The sequence below is a fragment of the Helianthus annuus genome, chromosome 2 (genome assembly GCF_002127325.2).
Source record: "Helianthus annuus cultivar XRQ/B chromosome 2, HanXRQr2.0-SUNRISE, whole genome shotgun sequence".
NCBI lineage: Eukaryota > Viridiplantae > Streptophyta > Magnoliopsida > Asterales > Asteraceae > Helianthus > Helianthus annuus.
The window spans coordinates 156139259-156164439 of NC_035434.2; the positions used below are offsets into that span (position 1 = coordinate 156139259).

Consider the following 25181-nt stretch of genomic DNA (forward strand, 5'->3'; position numbering starts at 1 on the left):
TCTTCCTTATTTCGAGTCCGGCTGACAACATCAAGAATTTTTCGCCGGAGTGGTTTTGGGTTTGGTTTTGATTGAAGTTGTTTTTGTGAAGATGATAATTGAGCAGGTAAGGATCAATCATACTGCTCTGATACCATGTGATCGAATGGAAAAAGTTGTTTTTTCTTTGATTGTATTGACTGTATATTGATTTTACATTGAGGGAGAATAACCAAATAAATACACATTTCATAAACTAACTATGGAAAAAAGCAAACAATCGTGGGCTGTGATTGAGCTGTGATTGAGGGACTATTTTGGGAGATGATGTGAAGGATAAACACTGATCCCTTGAATTATTTTTTCCATATCTTCTAACACTTTCATGATCAAAAAGTCAACCCGGGTCAAGACTCGATTCTCCGGTGATTTGAACGACTCGCTCAGGCGGCGGAGGTGCGACGGGGTGGTAAAACATGGTTTTACATATATTCAACAAGGCTAGAGTTGCGGCGAAAAATTGGTTTCTTAAATGAACGTCGATAATGTACTAATAGCCTTCAATGGTCTACCGAAACTTTCAACAAAGGAGTTGTATATTTTATGGTCACATGACAAAGTTTTGGAGTGAACAGTGTCTTGATGGGTTTTGATGGGGAATCACACAGAATTAAGGAAACAAGCTTTACTAGAATTCCAAATGAAGATGACGATGGAAATTTAGTGATCGTTCATAACGAGCTTCACATGTTTTTTACTCATGGGTTTCCTTTTTGGTCGATTCTTTTTGTGGTGGATGATAGATTGAAAGGTGAAAGTTGGACAAAAGTACGAGTTTTCCCTCCCATTATGCCTATATTATTATGGTGCACCATACATACGAGCACAAGCATATTTTTAGTGGTATCAGTAGTGGCGGAGCTTGATCAAAACATCTGAGGCGGAAAATCATGGGACCCAATTTATATACTGTATAAATATTTAGGCAAAATAATTGGGGGATAATCTTATATAAAAATTTTCGGACGAAAAATAGGAAATTTTACATTTCTAACCGAAACATTGGAGGGTGACCCCCCCCTCCCCCACTTCACACTAAGCTACGCCACTAAGTATCAGATTATGGAGACACTCATGCAATAGAATTATATATACAACTAAGAATGTTGAAGACTGCTACTATCCTTTGGTTTGCTATAAGACTCTCATGCCAGCATATGTTTAGTGATTTATTTGTACCCTTTTGTCATGTTCATTTTAATGCTTGCTTTTCATTATGTTTCGTTATATGTACGTTTTAGTTGCAATGACATGTATTACATTTACATGATGCATGTTTTATTAAACTTAACTTATATTAATTTGAAAAAAAAAACGTATGAAGGAGATAATCGAGTTAACAACTCCTCCTACCCATATGTTTATATCAGTGTTAATATATTACCATCTCAAATTTATTCAAGATGTTCCATTTAAAAACTTCAAAACATATATTTATGACTTAAGACCATACCACTCACCTGCTAAAACGTGTAAAGTTAATTTTTAGGGGTGAAAGCGTGAATCTGATCATATGTTAATCGTTAAGATAGTGTTCGTTTCACATAATGGAATGAAATCTTGAGGGAATTGGAATGTTGATTTCACTTCTTATTTTGTTGGTTTTAACAAGAAAATAAATTAGAATTGAACAACATAAGAAAGAGAATCTACATTCTAATCAAACAAACAAATTTCATTCCGTTTTGCAAAACAAACAAACCTAAGTTATAAATCAAATTTCAATTTATGCGCGAATTCCTATTCTAATTCTATTACAATCCATGAAACGAATTCTTTGAATAAACACATAAAACAACACAGTTAATAAATTAATAAAAAACGAATACAACACTGTAAATTGTTCATTCATTCACATCACATAAGTCCCTACTAGCGTGATAGGCTTACACACCAAGGTAGTGTTTGGTATGCAGGAATGAGAGGCGGAATGGAATGAATCATTATCAGGGAATGAAGAAAGGGGTGTTTGGTTGGTCAATGGAATGAAATCACCCATTCCATGAGGCATTTCATTCCCTCAAAATCATTTCATCCACTCCCCATGTTTTTTTTCTTTATATCCCATCTAGCACCATTCATCACCAACACCCATAACCCACCACCACCACCACCGACGCCATCGTCGCCTCCACCCGCAACCCTTCAACGCCACCACCGCCACCCGACAGCCACCACCACCGCCGCCACCCACCACCACCGTCGACGCCACCACTACCGCCACAACCAACCACCGCGCCGCCACCCACCGCTACCTCTGCCTCCACGCACCCGTTGGTCACCACCACCCGCCATCGCCGCCTCCACCGCCACTCGTCGCCGCCGCCACCCACCACCGTCGCCGCCACCCACAATCACTACCATTGACCACCACCACTCACCACTGATTTTATTCCTTCTTTTTTCTTCCCTGCCAAACAATACACAATAATTATTCATTCCATTTCTACATGATAACCAAACAAGACATGGAATGGTAATAATTCGTTGCATTCCCTTGTCTATCCATTACATTGTCTATTCCATTCACTCGTCCATTCTATTACCTCATTCCAAACAGAACCGAACATATATTCATGAAAATCAATCCAACACACGTATAAAAGAATTAAGAAAATATCACAAAAATCAATATTTATATTTATATACTATTAATTTGTAACACACTTAGCCATCATGTTCTTGTACATTGTGTTTAAAAGATGTTTTATGTTAAAGTATGTTGTACACTTAGTTTAGGTTCTTGTAAATAATAGATAATAGGATATTAATTTGTAACACACTTAGGCATCACTTTCTTGTACATTATGTTTAGAAGGTGTTCTATGTTAAAATATGTTATATACTTAGTTTAGGTTCTTGTAAATAATAAATAATAGGATATATGTAATATGAAATGTATAACATTTTCAGGCTATAGAGGTTGTACATTGTGCATTGTATCTTATTTATCATCTATGTAGGTTTTATCCTTTTTATTGGATGATTCAGGCGGTGGATGATGACACATGATAAAACAAGGTTTACAAGCACTAAACGGTTTTATGGTGTTCCGATGGTAGTGCTAAAAAGATGAATGGCCTCTGGTAGCGGATTTGATTGGATGTGACCGACCAAATCACTCGATAATGCTGAAAGTTGTGCGTCTGTGTAAGCTACATCGCCAGCGAATATCACCAGTAATTGATTGTTGTATAATGTATAGTTGAGTTTACATAAAAGTTTTACTTCTTTTGTGTTTCGCTGAGCTGACAACGATCGAATCTTGTCCCGCGGGGTAAACCGTAAAATACGAGCTGATAACGATCGAACCCTAACGTTTGAGGTAAAATACGAGCCCATAACAATTGAATCCCGCGCCGCAGCGCGTGAGGTAAAATATAAGTCCATAACGATCAAATCCTGGATCACATAACAATTGAATCCCACGCCGCAACGCGTGAGGTAAAATTCAAGCCCATAACGATTCGATCCCATTAAGATTGAATCCCATGCTGCAACGCGTGAGGTAAAATACAAGCCCATAGGGATTGAATCCCGCGCCGCAACCCGTGAGGTAAAATACAAGCCATAACATTAACGATATATTGATTGAATCCCGTGCTACAACATATGATGTAAAATACAAGCCTAAAAAGATTGAATCCCGTGCCACAACACGTGAGGTAGAATACATGCCCATAACAATCGAATCCCGCGCCGCAACGCGCGCGGTGTCAAATACTAGTTTTAAATAAATATCACAAAAATCTAAAAAAATAATAAATTTGTGCCCATCGTTTCAGATAAATAAATTTTTGCTTCGAAGATACCAAACCAAAGATTTATCCAGTTGCTGCTTCTTCTCCGGCGAAAAAACCATCATTCATCGCTCAAATTTTCACCATTTCATTCTGCTTCTTCGAATACATGCACTTGCAAGCGATTATTCATACTGCATGATTGCATCAGAAACCTTCATTAAATCAAACCGAGTTTCGCAATGACCACACTAACAAGCAGTAGTTTCACGAGTACACTGAACCTAGGGTTTCGTATACGACCAAATCGTACCGATTTCACGCGATTTCGACATTACGACAGGAGAAATTATGGTTATTATGATAACAACAGCTGTGTGTTGTCTAGTAGAGACGTATTATCGAAAAGTACAGTGAGAATTGCAGGTTTAGTGGATAATAAGGGTTTTATTGGTGGATTTGAGTGTTATGCTAGTGGTAATGACGGTGGTGGTGGCAATCGAGAGGACGGTGATACCGCTAATGAGTCGAATCTTACTGAGGTGGATTCCGATAAACCGGTGGTGCCTCCGGGTGTTATGTCTTCTGGAGTGAGTTATCTTATCCATATTTGCTTAGTACCAATTTGTTTATGCATTTATGCTTTAATTGATTCATTTTGCTCAGGGTTTAGGTGATTGAGTTATATAAACAATTGTATTAGTCATAGCTGTCAATAGCTGTGTCGCTATGGTCGCTGTAGCGAATAGCGTAGCGTATAGGTAGAAGGGAGCTACAGGGTAGGGTATGTAGCCATAAATAGCGGGATTTCATTTAAAAAAAATATAAATAGCATTTAGATACAGCCATAAAAGCTGGATTTTAGGTTTTTGTTAAATATACTTGTATAACAGCGTATATACATATAAACAATTTTTTTTCTAGTGTATCGCTATTCACTTTGTAGCATATAGGTACCTTGTCACTATTTGTCATTAACAACTATGGTATTTGTGTATATGTATTCTGTTATTCTGTTAAGAGTTAGTTAGCCAGATGAGTTAGTCATATCAGTTAGGGGCTGTTTGGCAACTTCTGAATGGTTAAGTGCTGAATGAGTAAGAGGTTTGAACCATTAAGTGCTGAACCAATAAGAGGTCTGAACCATTAAGAGTCAGTATAATGCTTAACCGTTCAGAGACAAATGTCTGACCAATTCAGATTAGAGGTCTTAACCATTCAGACTCAGTATAATGCTTAACCATTCAGAGGCAAATGTCTAAACCATTCAGACATCTGCTCGCAAAACAAACAGTCTGAACCATTAAGAACTCCATTAAGAGGTAAACAAACAGCCCCTTATTAGTATCCTGTTAGTTTATTATATAGTTGTTAACTTGTTACTTCTTTATTGTGAGTTGTGAACTCCTCTCTCTATATCATCTTGTACATTTGATTGATTCTATTGATATGATATAGAGAGGATTATATAGTTCATATGGTAGCGAGACTGCTTTGTTACATTTCCGGCCACTCTGTTTCTCCATGTTTCTGGCATTTATGTACGGCTTGTTGGCTTCTCTTCCTTTTGCTCGAGTTAGTTTGTTTTCTGGTTGTTTGTTCTCCGGTGACTCTGTTTTCCGGTTGTTTGTTTTTCGGTTGATTGAGTTATCTAAACCATTGTTCATGCTATTGCTCATTTTCGCATTCTTTGGTAATTGTTTAGGGCATGTTTGGATTTAGATAGGAAATTGTTATATTTTAGGAAGTTCTGTTTGTTAGAAGAGAAGTTTGTGATTAGTGGTGGACCATAAATACTCTTTTATTGGTCTTCATGTTTCGTTTGCTCTTTGGATGTAACCGAAGATAGTGTATAAGTTAGGATCAAGAAATACATATGGTAATTATATAAATAATGTCACGATCCAAGCTTATGTTAAAAGTGTAAGTCAACTTTGAAATTCTACAAATCTTGTTATTTTTAGAATTAGATTTGTTGAAGTAGGGCATCTCAGTTTTGTTTTGTTGGTTAATTGATTTCGGGAAACAAAGGCTTTGTGTTTTTGGATTTTTATTGGATAACTATTGTTGCACATTTAGCTTAGTCATTATCCATTTATCCGAACTTCTTAAATTCGTATTAATAACATTTGGTTATTTTTTAAGGTTTCATTTGATTCTAAATGGCACAACGTGCATAAAATGTTTTATAATGTTTTTTCCATCAAAACTTTATATATAAACATTAGAGTTTAACGATGCGTTCGAAATGGGATGAAGGAAGTAACACGCATGAGTGACTAACCCCTCGTCTAACTGGCTAAGGGTACGATTTATGTTATACTGCAATAACTAACTGTATCATCAATGTCATCATCCGGAAATCATGGTGTCACTCGAATTTTGAATACAAATATAACACATTTTTTTTGTTACTGCGGTCCCTATAATACAAAAAAATCGTTCTAATGCACTATTTTTGCCTTTTGCAGCAGCCAACCTTTTCTCCAGATGGGTTAACATATAATAACTTTCAAGTTGACTCTTTTAAACTTATGGAACTTCTCGGACCAGAAAAAGTTGACCCTGTTGACGTAAAGCTCATAAAGGACAAACTATTCGGCTACTCAACTTTCTGGGTAACAAAGGAGGAACCATTTGGAGATTTCGGTGAAGGTATCCTTTTTCTTGGAAATCTTAGAGGAAATAGGGAAGACGTTTTTGCCAAACTTCAGAGTCAATTGGCTGAAATTATGGGAGATAAGTATAACCTATTCATGGTAGAGGAACCCAACTCGGAAAATCCGGATCCACGTGGCGGTCCACGGGTTAGCTTCGGTATGTTGAGGAAAGAGGTTTCGGAACCCGGGCCCACAACACTTTGGCAGTATGTTATTGCTGTCTTATTGTTTGTTCTCACCATCGGTTCTTCTGTGGAGCTAGGAATTGCATCTCAGGTATTTTGCTCTTCAATATGCTTCGGCAAATATTGTATTGAGTAAAATGCCATTTTCGTCCCTGAGGTTTGGCCAGTTTTGCGACTTTCATCCAAAGGTTTGTTTTTTCGCATCTGGATCCAAAAGGTTTAAAACCTTGCCATTTTCACCTGGTTCGTTCACTCTATCCATTTTTCTCTGTTAAGCCGGGGATATTTCCATCTTTTTTATTAACTTAAAGGGTTTTGAATGCTTGTACATTACGCTAAATGCTTGTACATAAAGTGAAAAAGACTGAATTGTCCTTAAAGTTAGCAAAAAAGACATAAATACCCTTGACTTAACGGATAAAAATGGATGGAGTTAACGAGCTGGATGAAAATGACAAGATTTCAAACCTTTTGATTTAGATGCGGAAAAATAAACCTTTGGACGAAAGTTGCAAAACTGGCCAAACCTAGAGGTCGCAATTCTGACCCATAATTTATGAATGGTCCGTTTTGGGTAATGCTTTATATGACATCATTTTGTTAATTGAAACTTTATGTTGAGCAGATCAATCGTCTTCCTCCTGAGATAGTTAAGTACTTTACAGATCCAGATGCCATTGAACCACCAGATATGCAACTGCTTTATCCATTTGTTGAACCCGCTTTGCCACTGGCTTATGGAGTTCTGGGTGTTCAGTTATTTCATGTAAGTATTCAACTATCTAAGAGTAATTAGCCTTTTCAACCACCGGGATCGTTTTTTGTTATAAAGCTAGCGTTTTTCTTTCCAAAATGTGAAAACAACACTACACTTCGTAGGAATGAATGGTTTTGACAATTTATGGAATACATACCCCTTAATATTTGTATTATCTCATATTTACCCAAGCAAAAAAAAAAAAAAAAAAAAAAAAAACTAATATAAAATATGGGTAACACTTGAAATTTCATTAAATACAAATTATAATACAATTATCATACCCTTCTTCTTTTCCTTACACTTGAAGTTTCATAATTTAAATCTTCACACAAGGGAAGGGTATATATTTAATAAATATGAAAATAGATATATTTGACATTTTGACATTCTGAGTTTTTGTTGGATAATGATATTATTCTTATCCCAAACATTGTACTTGAAACCTTTTGTCCAAAAACTATTCGAGCTCGCAAATTATGCTCTCCTTTTTCCATAATGATTTTTATAGTTTATATTTTCATTTTTTCTTACAGAGTTCATCCCCTGCAGGAAGTTGGGCATTTTCTTGCTGCCTTCCCGAAGAACGTAAAATTGAGCATTCCCTTTTTCATTCCCAATATCACTCTCGGAAGCTTTGGGGCAATCACTCAGGTGCTCACATTCAATTATTGATGTGAAACATACATTCTTTCTTATTTAGAGAAAAATACCAATTTCGTTCCTGAGGTTTTTTTGCCGGTTTTTTGCCACTTTCATCCAAAGGTTTGTATTTCCGCATCTGGATCCAAAAGGTTTGAAGTCTTGCTATTTTCATCCGGCTCTTTAACTCCATCCATTTTTCTCACTTAAGTCAGGGTATTTCTGTCTTGTTGTTAACTTAAAGGGCAATTCGGTTTTATTTAGGGGTATACGATCTTTTTACATAAAGTGAAAAAGACTGAATTGCTCTTTAAGTTAGAAAAATGACAGAAATATCCCTAACTTGACGGAGAAAAATGGATGGAGTTAACGAGCTGGATGAAAATGACAAGATTTCAAACCTTTGGATCTAGATGCGGACAAATAAACCTTTGGACAAAAGTCACAAAACTGGCCAAACCTCGGGGACGAAAATGGCATTTTACTCTCTTATATTTACTTTGAAATAAAATTGACATGTATTTTGAATCGTGCAGTTTAAATCGATTCTTCCAGATAGAAAAACGAAAGTCGATATCTCTCTAGCTGGCCCATTTGCAGGGGCCGCACTATCACTTTCAATGTTTGCTGTTGGGCTGCTGCTTTCTTTAAAACCAGAAGCTGCAGCTGATATGGTGCAGGTTCCTAGCATGCTTTTTCAGGGCTCTCTACTCCTAGGGCTCATTAGTAGAGCAACTTTAGGTTATACGTACGTCTTCCTGCTTCACAATATTGGATGAATTATTAATTTAATAAAAGAACTTCTAATTAGTTAATTACTCACTCCTTTATTTAATGGATTTATAATGTTGGTTTTTATTTGTTATTTGATGTTTACTTTTTGTCTTTGTAGTGCGCTGCATGGAGCCACAGTGTCCATCCATCCACTTGTAATTGCTGGCTGGTGATGTACTGTTCTTAGATGTTAATATTTATTGAGTAAATTGCCATTGTAGTCCCTGTGGCTTAACAAGAAATGCCACTTTAGTGCAAATAGTTTTTTTTTTCATCTGTGTTCCTGAGGTTTCCATTTTTTGTCATTTTCGTCCAACCCCCTAAATCCATCCAAAAAGCTCAGTTAACTCAAGGGTATTTTGGTCACTTTACATTTATCTTTTGTTTTGTCATTGTTGGCACAAATTGAAATTAGGTTGGGTTAAGTTAACTGGGAACACTGTTTTTAAATGAGAAAAAATCATTTAAGTAATTGGTGTGTTAGATACCATGCAGGTGATTATATCTATATTTAAACACACTCGCACAATTTTTGACCCGTTCAATCCATTTCCTTTTCGGCTAAATTTTTTGAGTTTTACATGTTTGACCTGTTAAAAAAGAAAAACAAAACTTAAAGTCTTAATTCAACCCATTCGTATGTAAATAGATCCATAAACGACTTAGACATTGCATGTAATTTGGCTTTGCAGGTGTGGTTTGACTACTTCAGCTTTCAATATGCTCCCAATCGGATGCCTTGACGGCGGAAGAGTGGTTCAGGTTTATTTTCGAAAACCCAATTCTGTTACTGACTGCATAGTTACGTACTCACGTGCATTATTCTATACATTTCTAACGTTAAAATTACCATTTTTCATCTCACAGGGTGCTTTTGGGAAGGATGCACTTGTTGGATTTGGTTTAACGACATATTTGTTACTTGGGCTTGGAGTGGTATGCCACCTTTAGTTTCTCCAAACATTACTTTTTAAACGAGTAAAATGCCGTTTTCGTCCCTGACGTTTGGCCAGTTTTGCAAGTTTCGTCTAAAGGTTTGTAATTCCGCATCTGGATCCAAAAGGTTTGAAAGCTTGCCATTTTCATCATGCTCGTTAACTCCATCCATTTTTCTCTGTTAAGTCAAGGGTATTTTCGTTTTTTTTTTTGTTAACTTGAAAGGCAACTTGGACTTTTTAAAAAGATCAAATTGCCTTTCAAGTTGATAAAAAAGACAAAAATATCCACGACTTAATGGAGAAAAATGGATGGAGTTAATGAGCTGGATGAAAATGCAAGATTTCAAACCTTTTGGATCCAGATGCGGAAAACAAACCTTTGAAGGGAACTCGCAAAACTGGCAAAACCTCAGGGATGAAAATTGTATTTTACTCCTTTATAAACTTATGGAAAGTTGGATTTTTAAAAGATCATATTTGTAGCTAATAAAATGTTATAACAAAGACACAATAGAAGTATTAATATTGTTTGGTATATTTCCTTGAATGCAGCTCGGTGGACCTTTGTCGCTTCCTTGGGGATTATATGTGCTAATATGCCAGGTACGAGTCTCAAAGGTTACAACCACCCCAATAGTACACGAATAGTCCCTGTGGTTTATCATAATTTAGTTCCGGTCCCTAGCTTTCCAAAATACACAGATGGTCCCTGTGGTTTGCACTTTGTAATGCATTTAGTCCCCAACTTTTTTCAAAAGTACATGGATGGTCCCTGTGGTTTGCACTTTGCAACGCGTTTAGTCCCTATCTTGGACATGCTAAAAGCTTTAGATTTGTTGGCTAGGGACTAAATGTGTTATAAAGTGCAAACTACAGGGACCATTTGTTTACTTTTCAAATGTTAGGGACCAAATCCAAAATTTTGTTACACCATAGGGACCATTCGTGTACTTCACTAGTTCACTCTTTAAAAAATGCCATCTTTGAAGAAAAAAATCATGATTGGATGACCAAGCTCTAGCTTTAAATATGAAACGAAAAACGGACCTCCTAAAAAATAATAATTAATGAAGCTTTAAAAATACCCTTTTTTTTTTTTTAGAAAAGCATTTGTAAAAACGGTGGTTTTTTGTTTGTTTGTATTCTTAGTGTATACCATGGTTTTAAACCATGGATTCCCTTCCTCGAATTTCATAAGTTTAAAGTTCGTTTTTTCTTTTTTTCATTTTCATTTAACATATAATTTAGTTTTGTTTTTTGTAATATTTAATAGATATAGGATCCTGTACATTAATCCAGAAGTGTGAGAAGAGTGAGAAGTGTATTAAAACACTATAACACCATATAAACACCGTATAACACTATGTAACACCATATATACCATATAACATTATGTAACACATATAACACTATATAACAAATATAACACTATATTTTGTCTGATAGCATGTCTATGATAGATGTATAGTGTTATATTTGTTATATAGTGTTATACAGTGTTTATATGGTGTTATAATACACTTCTCACACTTCTGGATTAATGTACAGGATCCCTGGATTAGGATCAAATACAAAGGATCCTAATTGTAAGAAGTGTACAAAGGCTCCTAAAAAAACCCACTACACAAAAAACCTTAAAACATCCACCACCACCAAAAACCTAAACCCCCACCCCCTCCCCCATCACCCACCATTTTTTTTTTTTTTTTTTTTTTTTGGCGAGGGGGTGGGGGTTTAGGTTTTTGGGTGGTGGGTGTTTAGTTTTATTTTTAGATTTTCTTTTTTTTTTTTTTTTTGGGGGGGGGGGGTAGGTTTTTTTAGGTTTTTGGGGGGTGGGGGTTAGGTTTTTTGGTTTTTTTTTTGGTGAGGTATAGTTTTTTTTGTTTTTCTTTGCCCGGGGGGGGGGGGGTGTTTAGGTTTTTGGGTGGTGGTGGGGTGGGTGTTTAGGTTTTCGGTGGTGATGTAGTGGGTTTAATTTTAGGTTATTGAACACTTGTCACTCTATAAATCCTTCTTACACTTCTTACAATTAGGAGCCTTTGTAGAATAACTTGACCCCAGGATCCCTACCCATATTTAATAAAAATCTAAATATGCAATATTGTTCAATTTTTCTTGTCTGCATTTCGATATAAGTTTTATTGAAATTAAAGTTGTATCCAAATAAAGTATTTTTTTCTGTTACATGTGCTGAAAAATACTTTATTCCGGATATAACTCTGTTTTTAATAAAATTTAGAGTAAATTACACGGATCGTCCTTGTGCTATGCTTTTGGACCCCACAATTTCTTGAACTTATGGACCAAAGGTACAAGGGCAATCCGTGTAATTTACTCTAAAATTTAGATCGAAATGTATGACCCGAGTTATTTTTGAACAAAGCTGTGCATTAAGATTTTTTAGATATTAAGCATTACAAATTATTAGAAAAGCTATTTTATACGTTAATTGTAAAAAAAGAAAAAAGAGTTAACTGCCATTTTCGTCCCTGTGGTTTGGTCACTTTGGCCATTTCAGTCCATTTTTCAAAAATGCGCCATTTTCCTCCCCGACGTTCTGGAAAGGTGTCATTTCAGTCCAAAAATCATAACCCAGTTAAGTCAGTTAGTAAACAAGGACTGATTGTGTAAATTTGTAACATAAAGGACTGATTGTGTAAATTTGTAACACCACCACCACTAGCCCTGCCACCACCACCACTCCGCTGCCACCACCACCGCCACCACCGCCACCACAGCCACCACCACCACCACCACCGCCACCACAGCCACCACCGCCACCAGTTAAGCAACGGCGTTGGATTCCTCCAATCCTCCGATGTATACCGAGTCCGAAACATGCTATATATACGACATCCTCACAAGCCACTCTCGACACCATTCTATCTCTCTCATCTCCCTGTTTTGATAACAATTCGCCGGAGACAACCGGAGAGGAAGCTCGCAACATTAGAGACGTCGCCGGAACTCGAATTCTCGTCGAAGTCGTCACGTCGGAACTCACGTTATACTTTTGTTCGATATACTTTCTTTATTTTCTTGTTCCCTCGATTTAGCCACTGTTAGAGTATCTAACTTTGATTTTAAAACTTTGATTTTAAAACGCCTCCTCTCCCTCGCTCTGTTCTCTTCTTTATTATAAGAATTGCTTAAACAGTCATCTCTCACCAACCTGTTGATTTCATTATTCTAGTGATCTTATGATAGCACATGCCAACATAAAATTAATGCTTTCAGCTTTGCTCTATTCAAAAAGATCCTTTAAGTTCTCTCCATATTAAAATGTCATTAAGTGCCCAATTTTTTAGCTCTCCCAACACTAAAATCTCATGTTATTTTTTTCATAAATTGGATAATGGTTTGAAATGCATTACTGGAAACAATTAAAATTTCATTTGAATTCTACTTCATCTTTATATGACATCTAACTGGATGCAGCGGTGATCAAAGTTAGATAAACCGATGCAGTTCAGTAAATATATGCATTGCTAAAGTTGTAAGGTACACTTACATAACTTATTTGCTTGCTCTAATAATCTAAAAACAGTTATTTTCATAGCGATAAGTAGCGGAAATCAAAGTTAGATACTCTAACAGTGGCTAAATCGAGGGAACAAGAAAATAAAGAAAGTATATCGAACAAAAGTATAACGTGAGTTCCGACGTGACGACTTCGACGAGAATTCGAGTTCCGGCGACGTCTCTAATGTTGCGAGCTTCCTCTCCGGTTGTCTCCGGCGAATTGTTATCGAAACAGGGAGATGAGAGAGATAGGATGGTGTCGAGAGTGGCTTGTGAGGATGTCGTATATATAGCATGTTTCGGACTCGGTATACATCGGAGGATTGGAGGAATCCAACGCCGTTGCTTAACTGGTGGCGGTGGTGGCTGTGGTGGCGGTGGTGGTGGTGGTGGCTGTGGTGGCGGTGGTGGCGGTGGTGGTGGTGGTGGCAGCGGAGTGGTGGTGGTGGCAGGGCTAGTGGTGGTGGTGTTACAAATTTACACAATCAGTCCTTTATGTTACAAATTTACACAATCAGTCCTTGTTTACTAACTGACTTAACTGGGTTATGATTTTTGGACTGAAATGGCACCTTTCCAGAACGTCGGGGAGGAAAATGGCGCATTTTTGAAAAATGGACTGAAATGGCCAAAGTGACCAAACCACAGGGACGAAAATGGCAGTTAACTCAAGAAAAAATAATACTTTTGTGAGATGGAGGAGAGAATCCGTGGTTTGAAACCTGTGATACACTAAACTAAAAAAAAGCCACCAAATTTTTACAAATATTTTTTCAAAAAACTTAACATTTTTGCAAAAATTAAATTAATATCCTAGCTAGTAGATATGTATTATGTAACACCTAAGGCAAATCTCACATTGTTATGTTCTGTCCACATGAGAGATACTGTGTCACAAGGAATGTCCCGCCTCAAATATCAGTATATCACCAACGTGTTTTGGGCCGGATGTTGCAGGATATAATATTATGTATAAAGTATATCAGATAGCGGATACAATTACTTGTTTTTATGTCATTTAACACTTTCCGAGTTCCAACAACGACTGCGACTATTTTTAGCTTGAAATAGAGAGGTGATTTGTACATGACAAATAAATTTTTTTATTATTTTTTTATTCTTTTACTACTTCACCCTTACACCTTATAATTGTGTTGTCATTTTCGTATGATTAAGGGTAAAATTGTCAAACGACAGTTTTTTTTATCGTGTATGAATCACGTTTCCTGATATTCGCGTCTTAAATTTTACAGAGGTCGCCGGAAAAACCTTGCCTGAATGACGTGACAGAAGTCGGAACATGGCGGAGAACGGCGGTGACAGTGGCGATATTTCTAGTTGTTTTAATACTTCTGCCGGTATGGGATGAGTTAGCAGAAGAGTTGGGTATTGGTCTTGTAACCACATTTTAATACACAATAAAACAGAATAAGAAATCATACAATTTCATATTTAGAAAGCCATTAAAATATAATTTCATAACCATTCTTGTCTGCAGTTACTTATGGTAATACCAGAAGTACAAACTTATTTAATTATTACGGAACTTCGAAACATCCAGATTGAAACTTAAAACTGATCAGCAAACGCAAGCAGGTCCCCGATGTCTTCCATAACGTCATCATCATTTTCGAAATAAGGTCCAGTATACATCAGGGGATCGAAACTCGGCTGTGAAGAAGCAGCGTACTGATGGTCATTTGCAGGATTATGCATGTTTGAGTCAAACATGTTCATGTTGATCATGTTGTTGTTTGAAGCAGATGAACCATTTGGATACACTGGCTGCCAATCAGGGTGGTGACTTGGCGGCAATTCAACATAGTTCAACTGTTCTGGCTGCAGTGGTGGACCCTTGGGTATGTTGTCCGCCATGAGACGCTCGGCTAGTAGCTTCTGCGCCATTGAACCATTTGGATACACTGGCTGCCAATCAGGGTGTTGAACTGGCGGCAATTCAACGTGGTTCAACTGTTCTGGCTGCAGTGGAGGACCCTGGGGTGTGTTGGCCGCCACGAGTCGCTCGGCTAGTAGCTTCTGCGCCATTGAACCATTTGGATACACTGGCTGCCAATCAGGGTGGCAACTTGGCGGCAATTCAAGGTGGTTCAACTGTTCTGGCTGTGGTGGAGGACCCTGGGGTGTGGTGGCCGCCAGGAGTCGCTCGACTAGTAGCTTCTGCGCCATTGAACCATTTGGATACACTGGCTGCCAATCAAGGTGGTGACTTGGCGGCAATTCATGGTGGTTCAACTGTTCTGGCTGCGGTGGTGGACCCTGCGCCACCATGCGTTTCTCGGCTATTAGCTTCTTCGCCTTTGCTAGTTCCATGTGCAAATATACAACCTATAGTAACAAACATTATAAGATTGAATGTTAAATGTATGTTTAAGAAAAATTGTATAACAGAAAAAAAAAACTACAAAGATTGGAAGCATGTGCCTGTGTAATCAAATTCGCGACCACAGATACACAGCCGCTAACAGGGTCAGCCAACCTAGCCTGAGCTTCATACGTCAAGGTCTTAACAGCACTGTAGCGGTGGTGTAGCGGAAGTTGCACCAACAGCTTTGACACGTTGCTGGCCCCGAATATCTTGTGGACCGCTGCGAACAGTGCGGTCCCTTGTTCGGGCCCAAAGTAGGGTGCAAAGATGCACCCATTAACACACCTCTTCCTCAATAACTTACAGGCTCCACAAGGGGCACCATTAGGCGAGTCACTTGACCTGCCGGCTCGCTTTCTGCCACCCTTCATCGGAGCGTTCAATGAACCGTGTTCATTGTTTGGCTCTGCCATGATTCAAAGACGAGTGTAGATAGATGTTTCCGAATGTGGTTATATAGACTTATTAAAGGCCCCGGCACACAAAAATCATGAGAGGGTAAGCGAGGATTGTAACGGGTTAGATACGGACAAATATTTTAACAAGCATGTATCTCGAATTATCAGTGAAATGTCTAAAATACCCTGGAATTATCCGTTGTAACTTTAGTTCTTTATGACTATCACTAAATTAATATTGTGGCAAATTTACATCTAAAGTAAAAGATTTTACTACATTGGTTATTCCATATTCCATATGAGATATCACAAGATCTATGCTATGCTGCCCTTGCTTGGCATATAGAATATCACAAACATACCAATTTCCAATGTATCTACATATAGAAATAACCCATTGAAAAACTGTGATCATTTGTGAATGTAGGGCTAGTCTATTTGGTAGAGACATATATCTGTTATAGGGGTGATAGGGGTGGTCCTAGGTTCAAAACCTGAGCAAGGAGAGTTACTTAAATAATTGGTGCAAGACTATCCACGTTCACAAACTCAACCCAGTCTTTAATAAAATACTAATTTCTCTCTCTTCCACCTAACCACACAACCCAACCCGACATAAACTTTCAAACCCATTAGCAACCTAACCCAAACTAACTTCGATTAAATAAATAATTTATGAATATTTTTTATTTATTTTAAACTGTTAAAATATATTTTTTTAATTTTGAAACAAATAGTTATTTATTTTAAATATAAAATAAGAAAAACGAAAAAATTAACATTCATCAAATAACTTATATTTATTCTATATTTAAAAATATATTTTTCTGAACGAACTCTGTTTTTAATAAAAATTATATCAGGATATTCACAAAAATATATTAAACGAGATAGTTTGTTTAAATTTTTGAAATAACTTAAAAATTATAAGTTATTAGAAAAAAAACTGATTATATTTAAAACTAATTGTTAACAAACAAAAAAGAAAAAGAATATAATAGTGATGCTCACTCTTATTGTGACACGTGGCATAGAAAATCACCAACCTAGGTTGCAACCCAGATTGCCCATTTTTCTTGTATTTTGCTTTTTCTTTAAATGATTTCAAGAACCCAACCCATGTTTGGGTCACCAATGAGAACATCCTAAGGTAGGATAGGAGCAACCTTTGCGGTTCGAAAAAAAGTGATCAACTTGTTTTGGTTTCTAAATAATCTAAAGCGAAAATCGAAACAATAACTTGTTGATTCAAGACTACTGATCTCTCATTATAGCAATCCCCAGTTCTGTTGAACAATATGCTTTAAATTTTGAGACAAATATAAAAAAATATTTCACTAAGAAAAGTTAATTACATAACAATAGCAGGTAGACATGCAACATGTTGCTCCACAACCCCTTTTGAATAGCAAATCCAATTCTAGCGAAAATAAAACTCTGGTTTTTAGGTGTTGAGAAATTGTTGTGCACGACCTTCTGCACTCTGTTCAGGAAACCAACAACGTTAGGGGCAAGGGACCCGGAAGTATTAAAGGGAAAGGGAATGAAGACATGTTAATTCTCCACACAAGCTTTTTCATGTTTAGCGATTTTCCCTGATTCTGTCTTCAACACAATATGGCCAACCACGAAATGTTTTTCCATGAACCTAACAAGGGGGCACCCCGATAAGATCTACACAAGTGTGCTTTCCACCTGTCCAATCAAATACAAGAACATCCGCTAGCTAAAGAGTGGACCTCCTTTCAAGCGGATCTGTCAAGAAATTCACAGGGGTCTCTTTTTTGCGGAGATTCCTACCCACTTAAGCACATCACATATGACATCCCTGACCAAGTCATGTCTGTATTTAAAACCCGGAAGCTACTTGCAATGGACAACATGCTCCCCAAAGTTATCCAAACAAACGTTATGGCAAACTGGGCAAGGCTTATCATGTGTAAACAAGGGGATCATTAAAATGCTTTAGAGCGAAGCCATTTAGCTCGTACTAAGCATTATCACATTCCACATTCAGATAGACATACATTATCACTATTCAAGAGTGTTCTCGTAACTAAAACACCTTATTTTATCATATGTTTAAGAATTCCATAAAAAATCTGTTCAACCTTCTTTAGCATTAATGTTAGGATCTGAGGCTCTAATGAGTGTGTTTGTTTGTAATAGATGATCAATGAATGAACATGATTCAATGATTTATGCAGCGAAAATGAACACAAACTTTGTAAACACAATCAAAGGAGGAAATAGTTTTGATAAATACATGCTTTTCATATTGATTCAAATGATTACAATACAAATCAAAAGATTACAAAGCATGCTTACAAACTAAACCCCCCCTCAGCCTGATACTCCATGGTTGATTGCACAAGATGAAAGGATTGGACTGGAAGAGAAGAACCCACTCAGTCAATCAAATGTAACAGTACAGGGTACTGTTACATTTATAGGCAAACCAAACCACTGAAGCATCTTAGCTGACGTCACCATGAAAGTGACATCTAACAAACTAACAAACTCTATCTACTGTTCTATAAACAACTGATCATACAGACACGGATTATACTCTAAACACTGATGTATAAACACTGATTCTTCATTCCACTGTTGTAGTCGACCACTGATGTTGAGCATCAGTGCTTTCTTTAAAGGATGATCAGACCTTGAAAGAGCAGTACTTTAGTTCTTCACCAGTGCTTGGAATTCATCAGTAGACTGAGCTTCAGTCTTTAATCTTCATTAGTACTTTGAGTGGCAGTTGTTATACTAAGCAGTGCTTTGAAGTCTATCAGATGCTAGATAACCACTGTCAAGGGGAGAGCTTGATGTAAACAGCTGCTTATGACTAATCCACTGTTGTGAACCGGTTTTGGTTTTCATTATCTGTTCCTCTGGTAGGGTTCAATCCCAACAATCTCCCCCTGGAACAGATAATGCCAAAACCCTTCATTATTCTGGATTTTTATTTCTCATAAGAAGTTCCCTAACTTGATTTTTGAATTGAAGCTCAAAATCCTGAGAACTTGTATCACCCTCATCCCTGCACAGTGTAAGTTCAAGGAGATCCTGTAGATCTTCAACACCAAGGCCTAGTGCTTGTTTCCTTGATATGTACTTCACTTCACCATTGGATCTGATCAGGGTCAATACATGGGTCTTTTGATCAGTCATCCATTTTAGTACTTTTGAACCCAATGGGTTTCTTGGGAGAGGTTTATTTACAACTGGCTGAGCAGTGTTTGCAGGTTGATTAAGCTCAAGAGTGTCTACAATCATTCTTTTTATGCCCTCTTTCACAAGGTCATCTCCAGCAATTAACTCTTGAATTGATTCAACAACCAACTGTTTTTGACTCCTTCTTTTGTAGATGGCAGCTGGAGCAGTGTTTCTCCTGATTTGCTGTTTTGATGATCTTTTTGAAACCTCTGCTTCAGGATAGTCAGGCTTTTGTGGAGCAGTAGGATCTGTCTTTCTTAATTTCTCCAAGCTTTTATAAGTGGCCATGACTTTATCTTCTTTCTATCTCATCACTTGATTCAAAGACCCATAATCAGCAGCAGCTAATTCCTCTTTCATTCTCCTCAGCTCTACCTTTTTATCAGGTACATTCTTTTTGAACTTTGCCCAATCTGGAGGAGTGTGCTTGACCTTATTCTTTATCATTTCTTGAATCCTGGCTGCTTCACTTTCAAGCTCAGGGATGGTCCACTCTTTGTACATGTGTTTTTCTCCTTTGTATTTCTTGGTTGCCATGATGCTTTCAATGTAGTCTTTTCTTAGAGATTCATCTGCTCTCTCTGAGATTTGTTGACAAACATTTTTTGCAAATTGCTCTAAGGATCTGACTTGTGTAAGCAAGAATTGATAATTCTGCCCAATTTATCTATCAGATTTTCCTTGTGCATTTCTTTTTGAGATATCCTCTGCTTGTTTAGCTTTGACTTTCAAGTATTCTTCAATATTGTTTGGCCTTGGATATCCTTCAACTGATGGCAAACTCCTTTTAGTAGGGTCGCCCTTATAATAAAAAGACTTTATTTCTTCTCTGACTGTTATAAGTTCAAGAGGAAATTGAACACCTGCAGGAGGTAAGGGCTTTTGAATTTGAGCTGATGAGAGAGGAACAGGCTTGGGTATTGTAACAAGTGATAGAGATTTTGAAGATGTTGGTAGTGGTATCCTTCTCCTTTTTATTGTAGGAGAGGCAGATGATGTTTTGGGTGGAACAGTGGTGGTGGTTTGAGTGGCAGTGATTTGTGATTGACTAACAGCTGTTGAAACAACTGGTGTTTCAACCACTGTCGTCATTACAACAGATGTTGTAACATCTGCTGTCTTCTACTTTTTGGCAGGAGGTGATGTTCTTTTTGGTGGTGATGGTGTTGGTGGTAAGGCAGTGGTTATGGTGTGTGTTGAAGTGGTGTGTGTTGAAGTGATAGCAGATGTTAAAACAACTGAAGTACTAGCCGATGTTGATACAGCAGGAGTTACAACAACTGCTTGGGTGGAGGTTTGATGTTGGTGGCTTTTGGACAGTGGTTTTAAAGTATGCTTTGTGAGTCTGGATGGTGTGGACTTGGGTTCCCTCATTTTTCTAGTGGGATTTCTTTTTGGCACAGGATTTTGAACATCCTTTAGCCCAGAACAACCCTGCACATTCAGCTCCATGTAAGCTCTTTTCTCCTCATTCCACCTTGACATATTCTTTGCCGCTCTATCCCTTTTTACACTTGCTACTCCTTCTACTGAGCAGTGCTTTGAAGTCTATCAGATGCTAGATAACCACTGTCAAGGGGAGAGCTTGATGTAAACAGCTGCTTATGACTAATCCACTGTTGTGAACCGGTTTTGGTTTTCATTATCTGTTCCTCTGGTAGGGTTCAATCCCAACAATTAAGGTTCCAAGTCCTGCTAACCTTAGGATGGTATTATATATTGCGAATTTTGGTCACTCCCACTTTCACTTGATCTTAAAACTTTGTGAATAACAAGTGTCAAGGCAAGGTTCCATTTTGTGGGCTTGATCCCTCAATCATCTTTCTTTGGCAATCTTTTTATGAAAGGATCTATCAAGTTCTTACTTGAGTGTGAGAAACTACAAGTGATCCCCTTATAATTATCCAACTCATTGAGTAATAATGTTTAAGTTCGCTTTATATGAACTTACGGTTGTTCATTCTTGATAGTGTTGCTTTAGTATCATACTATACGAGAATCAAGTTGCCCTGGCTTTAATCATACGGGTGGGTTTATTAATAAACCACACACATACTTTGCTTCTTTGTAACATAAAGCCATAACAACAAATTTTAATTTCGCAGTTGAATATGTTACGAAACTTTGTTTCTTTGATCTACAAGACTAAATACCCCCAAGTGTGGAAATGCCAACCAATTGAGGTTAGTCGTCACTTCTTCAACTTAAACCAACATATAACCAAGTATTTAATGATACTTGTCGTATGTAGACCATAATCCATAGTTTGAGTTTGTTTTATGTCATTCATACATAATTTGATTATAATTTGATGACCTTTAATGTAATTGTATTCACATTTGTTTCATGCTATAGTCCTGAATCTTTTACACACAACGATTTGATCATAAATTGATGACATTGTTTGAGAACCATCGTATTGCAACAGTCTTATAAACAATCTTATCTTGCTCTTGAACCATGAAACTTTCATATATACCTTCTCCTTTTATTCACTTTCGTCTTGACAATTTCATGATTTATGAGTTTGTTAATAAAATATAAGGCCATTAAAAATCGAAAGGTTAAGGGTCCATATTTCGTTGGTGTTAATATTTGTCAACGGTTATGCAAGTTCTTACAACAATGAGTAACCTAGAAACTTGGGCAAATTTTGATTTATGTGAATTGTCGAACATGTTAAAACTGGCTTGATGCAAAAATTTGGAAGGCTTTACGACCATGCATCATACACATGTAAGATTAAATATATTATGATGTAATATTTAATCTAGTAGCCATTATAATCCTTTAAATTATATAGATCAAAATATATAACAACCTATTAAATAATTAGTTGGTAATTGTTGATGGGCCTGTAATCTTTAGAAATTGGATGGCCATTCTCATTAATCAAAAGGGTTTAAATACAGGAATACAAAGGCACAATAAGGAAACTATATCTCCGTAAATCACGGAGTGATATGTGCACAATAAATACAAAAGATACAGAAATATATATCGGCTAATATCCTCCCGCAGTCGAAGCAGTAGCCGGCCGAATGCAAAGACTGGGCTTAAATCGTTCGAACAAGATATGTTGAAGCCCTTTTGTGAAGATGTCAGCATATTGGTATTCAGTGGGAACATGTAGAACGCGTACAGCACCAAGACGAACCTTCTCTCGTACAAAATGAATATCAATTTCGACATGTTTGGTGCGTTGATGCTGAACCGGGTTTTGTGACAGATACATGGCAAAAATATTGTCACAGTAAATGACGGACGCCTGCGTAACTAGAAGATGCAGTTCAAGCAACAAGTTGCGAATCCAAGATAATTCAGCTGTGGTATTTGCAACTCCCTTATATTCGGCTTCAACACTTGAGCGTGAGATTGTAGGTTGCCGCTTAGAGGACCATGATACCAAGTTGTCTCTAAGAAAAACACAATATCTGAAGGTCGAGCGACGTGTATCGGGACACCCCCCAGTCAGCATCCGAGTAGGCGGTGAGACTCGTGGATCTGGAGGGGGACATGTGGAGACCATGATTGGTAGTGCCCTTTAGATAGCGAAGTATGCGTTTTAGATACGCAAAGTGAGGCTCCCGTGGGGCATGCATGAAGAGACATATTTGCTGCACTGCGTATGAAATATCTGGTCGTGTAAACGTAAGGTATTGTAACGCACCCGCAAGGCTGCGGTATAAAGTCCCGTCAGGAAGGGGTGTGCCAGCCGAAGCACTGAGTTTAGAATGAGTATCTGCCGGTGTGGTACATGGTTTGCAATTTTCCATCTTTGCTCTACTTAGAATTTCATTAATGTAGGCACGCTGAGAGAGAAAAAGACCTCCAGATTGATGAGTAACTTCAATGCCCAAGAAATGATGTAACCTGCCAAGATCGATCATAGAAAATTCCCGTGACATAGCTGGTATAAAATGACGAAGCAGCCGATCATTTGATGCAGTAAGTACGATATCATCTACATATAACAGGAGGTAAGCCATGTCAGTGCCGCGTTTGTAGATGAACAAAGAGCTATCAGAGGTGGATGTTCGAAATCCACAGCGAATGATATAGTAGGCAAACCGATGATACCATGCTCGAGGTGCCTGTTTGAGCCCGTATAATGATTTATTCAACCTGCATACATATTTAGGATTACGTGTATCAATGAATCCTGGTGGCTGAAACATATACACAGTTTCGTTGAGATCCCCATGCAAAAATGCGTTTTTAACGTCCAACTGATGTATAGGCCAGGACCTGGACACTGCCATGCTAAGTATAGTGCGAATGGTGGTTGGTTTAACTACCGGACTGAACGTTTCATCACAATCAATGCCAACCTGCTGAGACTTACCATTTACCACAAGACGAGCCTTATACCTTTCCAAACGCCCATCCGCGTGAAACTTGTGGCGAAACAACCACATACACCGGATAATATGAGCATCGGGAGGCCGAGGCATGAGATCCCACGTGTTATTATCTACTAAAGTAGTGTATTCGGTTTTCATAGCATCGGACCAATGTGGATCAGACCGGGCATCAATATGTGACTTGGGTAAAGGGGATATGGTTTCAACGTTTAGGTTAAGAGGTGCCTTGGGTTTGGACGTCCCGTCACGAGACCGAGTAATCATAGGGTGTGTCGAAGTGGTAGGGGCGGTGGGGAGGGACGTTGGCGGTGGATTGTGTGGCGGAGTCGGGTGAGTGTTCGGTTGGGCCGAGGTATGAGGTTGGGCCGATGTAGGAGGTTGGGCCGAGGTATGAGTTTGGGTGATGGGCTGTGGTCTACGTGAATAGGTAAAAGTAGGTGGGGGCCTGGATGTAGGAATCGGTGGTGGGATGGGTGGTATCGGGTATTGGGAAGGTGTGGTGTGAGAGGGTGCGGAAGCTGTGTGTATTGGTGGTGAGGGAGTGGTGACCATGGGTTGTTGAAAAATTAAGGGGGACGGGTCCGACTCCAAAAAACTGTAGGACATAGCTTTAGGCGTGAACGTCTTGGATAGAGGGAACTCGAGTTCATTGAAGGTGACGTGATGGGAAATACAAACTTTGCCAGTGGATAAATCCAGGCATCGGTACCCGCGATGATCCACAGGGTAGCCTAGAAAGACACATGGAGAGGAGCGGGGGCAAGTTTGTGAGGACGGGTGTCAGACTGGTTAGGGTAACAGGCACAACCAAACCCCCGAAGGTGTTGATAGTCGGGGTTTTTAAGGTATAGGGCCGCAGTAGGTGTTCGAAAACCAATGGGTTTGCAAGGAAGAATGTTACGAAGGTATACGGACGTGTGCAATGCTTCTACCCAATAGTGTGGTGGTAGAGAGGCATGGGTGAGGATAGAGAGCATAATTTCATTAAGACGACGAATCATGCGCTCAGCCGTCCCATTTTGTTGGGAAGTGTGAGGGCACGAGAAGCGGAATTGTAAACCATGGGTAGAGGCGAATTGTTTGAATTGGGTGTTATCAAATTCTCCACCCATGTCACATTGGAAACTCTTAATTTGGTGATGAAATTGGGTGGATATGTATTTATAAAATTGGGTAAATTTGGTGTATGTTTCGGACTTAAATTTCAAAGGAAATACCCAAGTAAAATGAGTATAATCGTCAATCACAACCAAATAATATTTATATCCCTGTTTGCTAACTATAGGAGATGTCCACAAATCACAATGAACAATATCAAATGGACAAACAGTGCAAGTAGTAGATAAATTGAAAGGTAAACGTTTATGTTTAGCAATTTGACAAGAGTCACAAAAAACCGAACGACTGCGTTTATCACAGGAAATAAATTTATTGGAATTCAAAAAATCTAGGACATGTAAACCAGGGTGTCCAAGACGGTTGTGCCAGGAGCCTTGAGAACTGGTGGAAACAAAAGCAGAAGCATCAGGTACTTTGATAGCAGTGAGCGGGTAGAGA

General features: G+C 38.1%; 2 protein-coding genes across 4 annotated transcripts; one reads left to right on the forward strand and one right to left on the reverse strand.

The window, feature by feature from the left end:
* Positions 1–3823: 3823 nt before the first annotated feature.
* LOC110904426 (probable zinc metalloprotease EGY1, chloroplastic) lies at positions 3824–14742 on the forward strand. 3 transcript variants are annotated; one of them, XM_035984969.1, is made up of 10 exons: positions 3824–4369; positions 6251–6715; positions 7290–7390; positions 7918–8035; positions 8560–8771; positions 8916–8966; positions 9490–9559; positions 9665–9733; positions 10288–10338; positions 14511–14742. In XM_035984969.1, exons 1-10 carry the CDS (start codon positions 4022–4024, stop codon positions 14667–14669), a joined length of 1644 nt encoding a protein of 547 aa, XP_035840862.1. In that variant the 5' UTR covers positions 3824–4021; the 3' UTR covers positions 14670–14742. The 3 variants fall into 3 exon arrangements, with proteins under 3 accessions (XP_035840862.1, XP_035840858.1, XP_035840857.1); XM_035984965.1 differs by having other exon boundaries at positions 3827–4369; positions 6254–6715; positions 7250–7390; positions 7934–8035; XM_035984964.1 differs by having other exon boundaries at positions 3828–4369; positions 7250–7390; positions 7934–8035.
* On the reverse strand, positions 14709–16084 carry LOC118488004 (LOB domain-containing protein 13-like). The gene is made up of 2 exons (XM_035984970.1): positions 15700–16084; positions 14709–15603 (listed from the first exon to the last, which is right to left on the reverse strand). The coding sequence occupies exons 1-2, from the start codon at positions 16054–16056 to the stop codon at positions 14827–14829; spliced, it is 1134 nt and encodes a 377-aa protein (XP_035840863.1). The 5' UTR covers positions 16057–16084; the 3' UTR covers positions 14709–14826.
* Between the last annotated feature and the right edge of the window lie 9097 nt (positions 16085–25181).

Excerpts from the sequence above, each read along its gene's own strand:
- LOC118488004 (XM_035984970.1), bottom strand. The coding sequence starts at position 16,056 with ATGGCAGAGCCAAACAATGAACACGGTTCATTGAACGCTCCGATGAAG. Across the intron at positions 15,604-15,699 it reads TCGCGAATTTGATTACACAG|GTTGTATATTTGCACATGGA; the intron begins GCACATGCTTCC and ends TTGTTACTATAG.
- LOC110904426 (XM_035984964.1), top strand. The coding sequence starts at position 4,022 with ATGACCACACTAACAAGCAGTAGTTTCACGAGTACACTGAACCTAGGG. Across the intron at positions 6,716-7,249 it reads AGCTAGGAATTGCATCTCAG|ATCAATCGTCTTCCTCCTGA; the intron begins GTATTTTGCTCT and ends TATGTTGAGCAG. Across the intron at positions 10,339-14,510 it reads TATATGTGCTAATATGCCAG|AGGTCGCCGGAAAAACCTTG; the intron begins GTACGAGTCTCA and ends TAAATTTTACAG.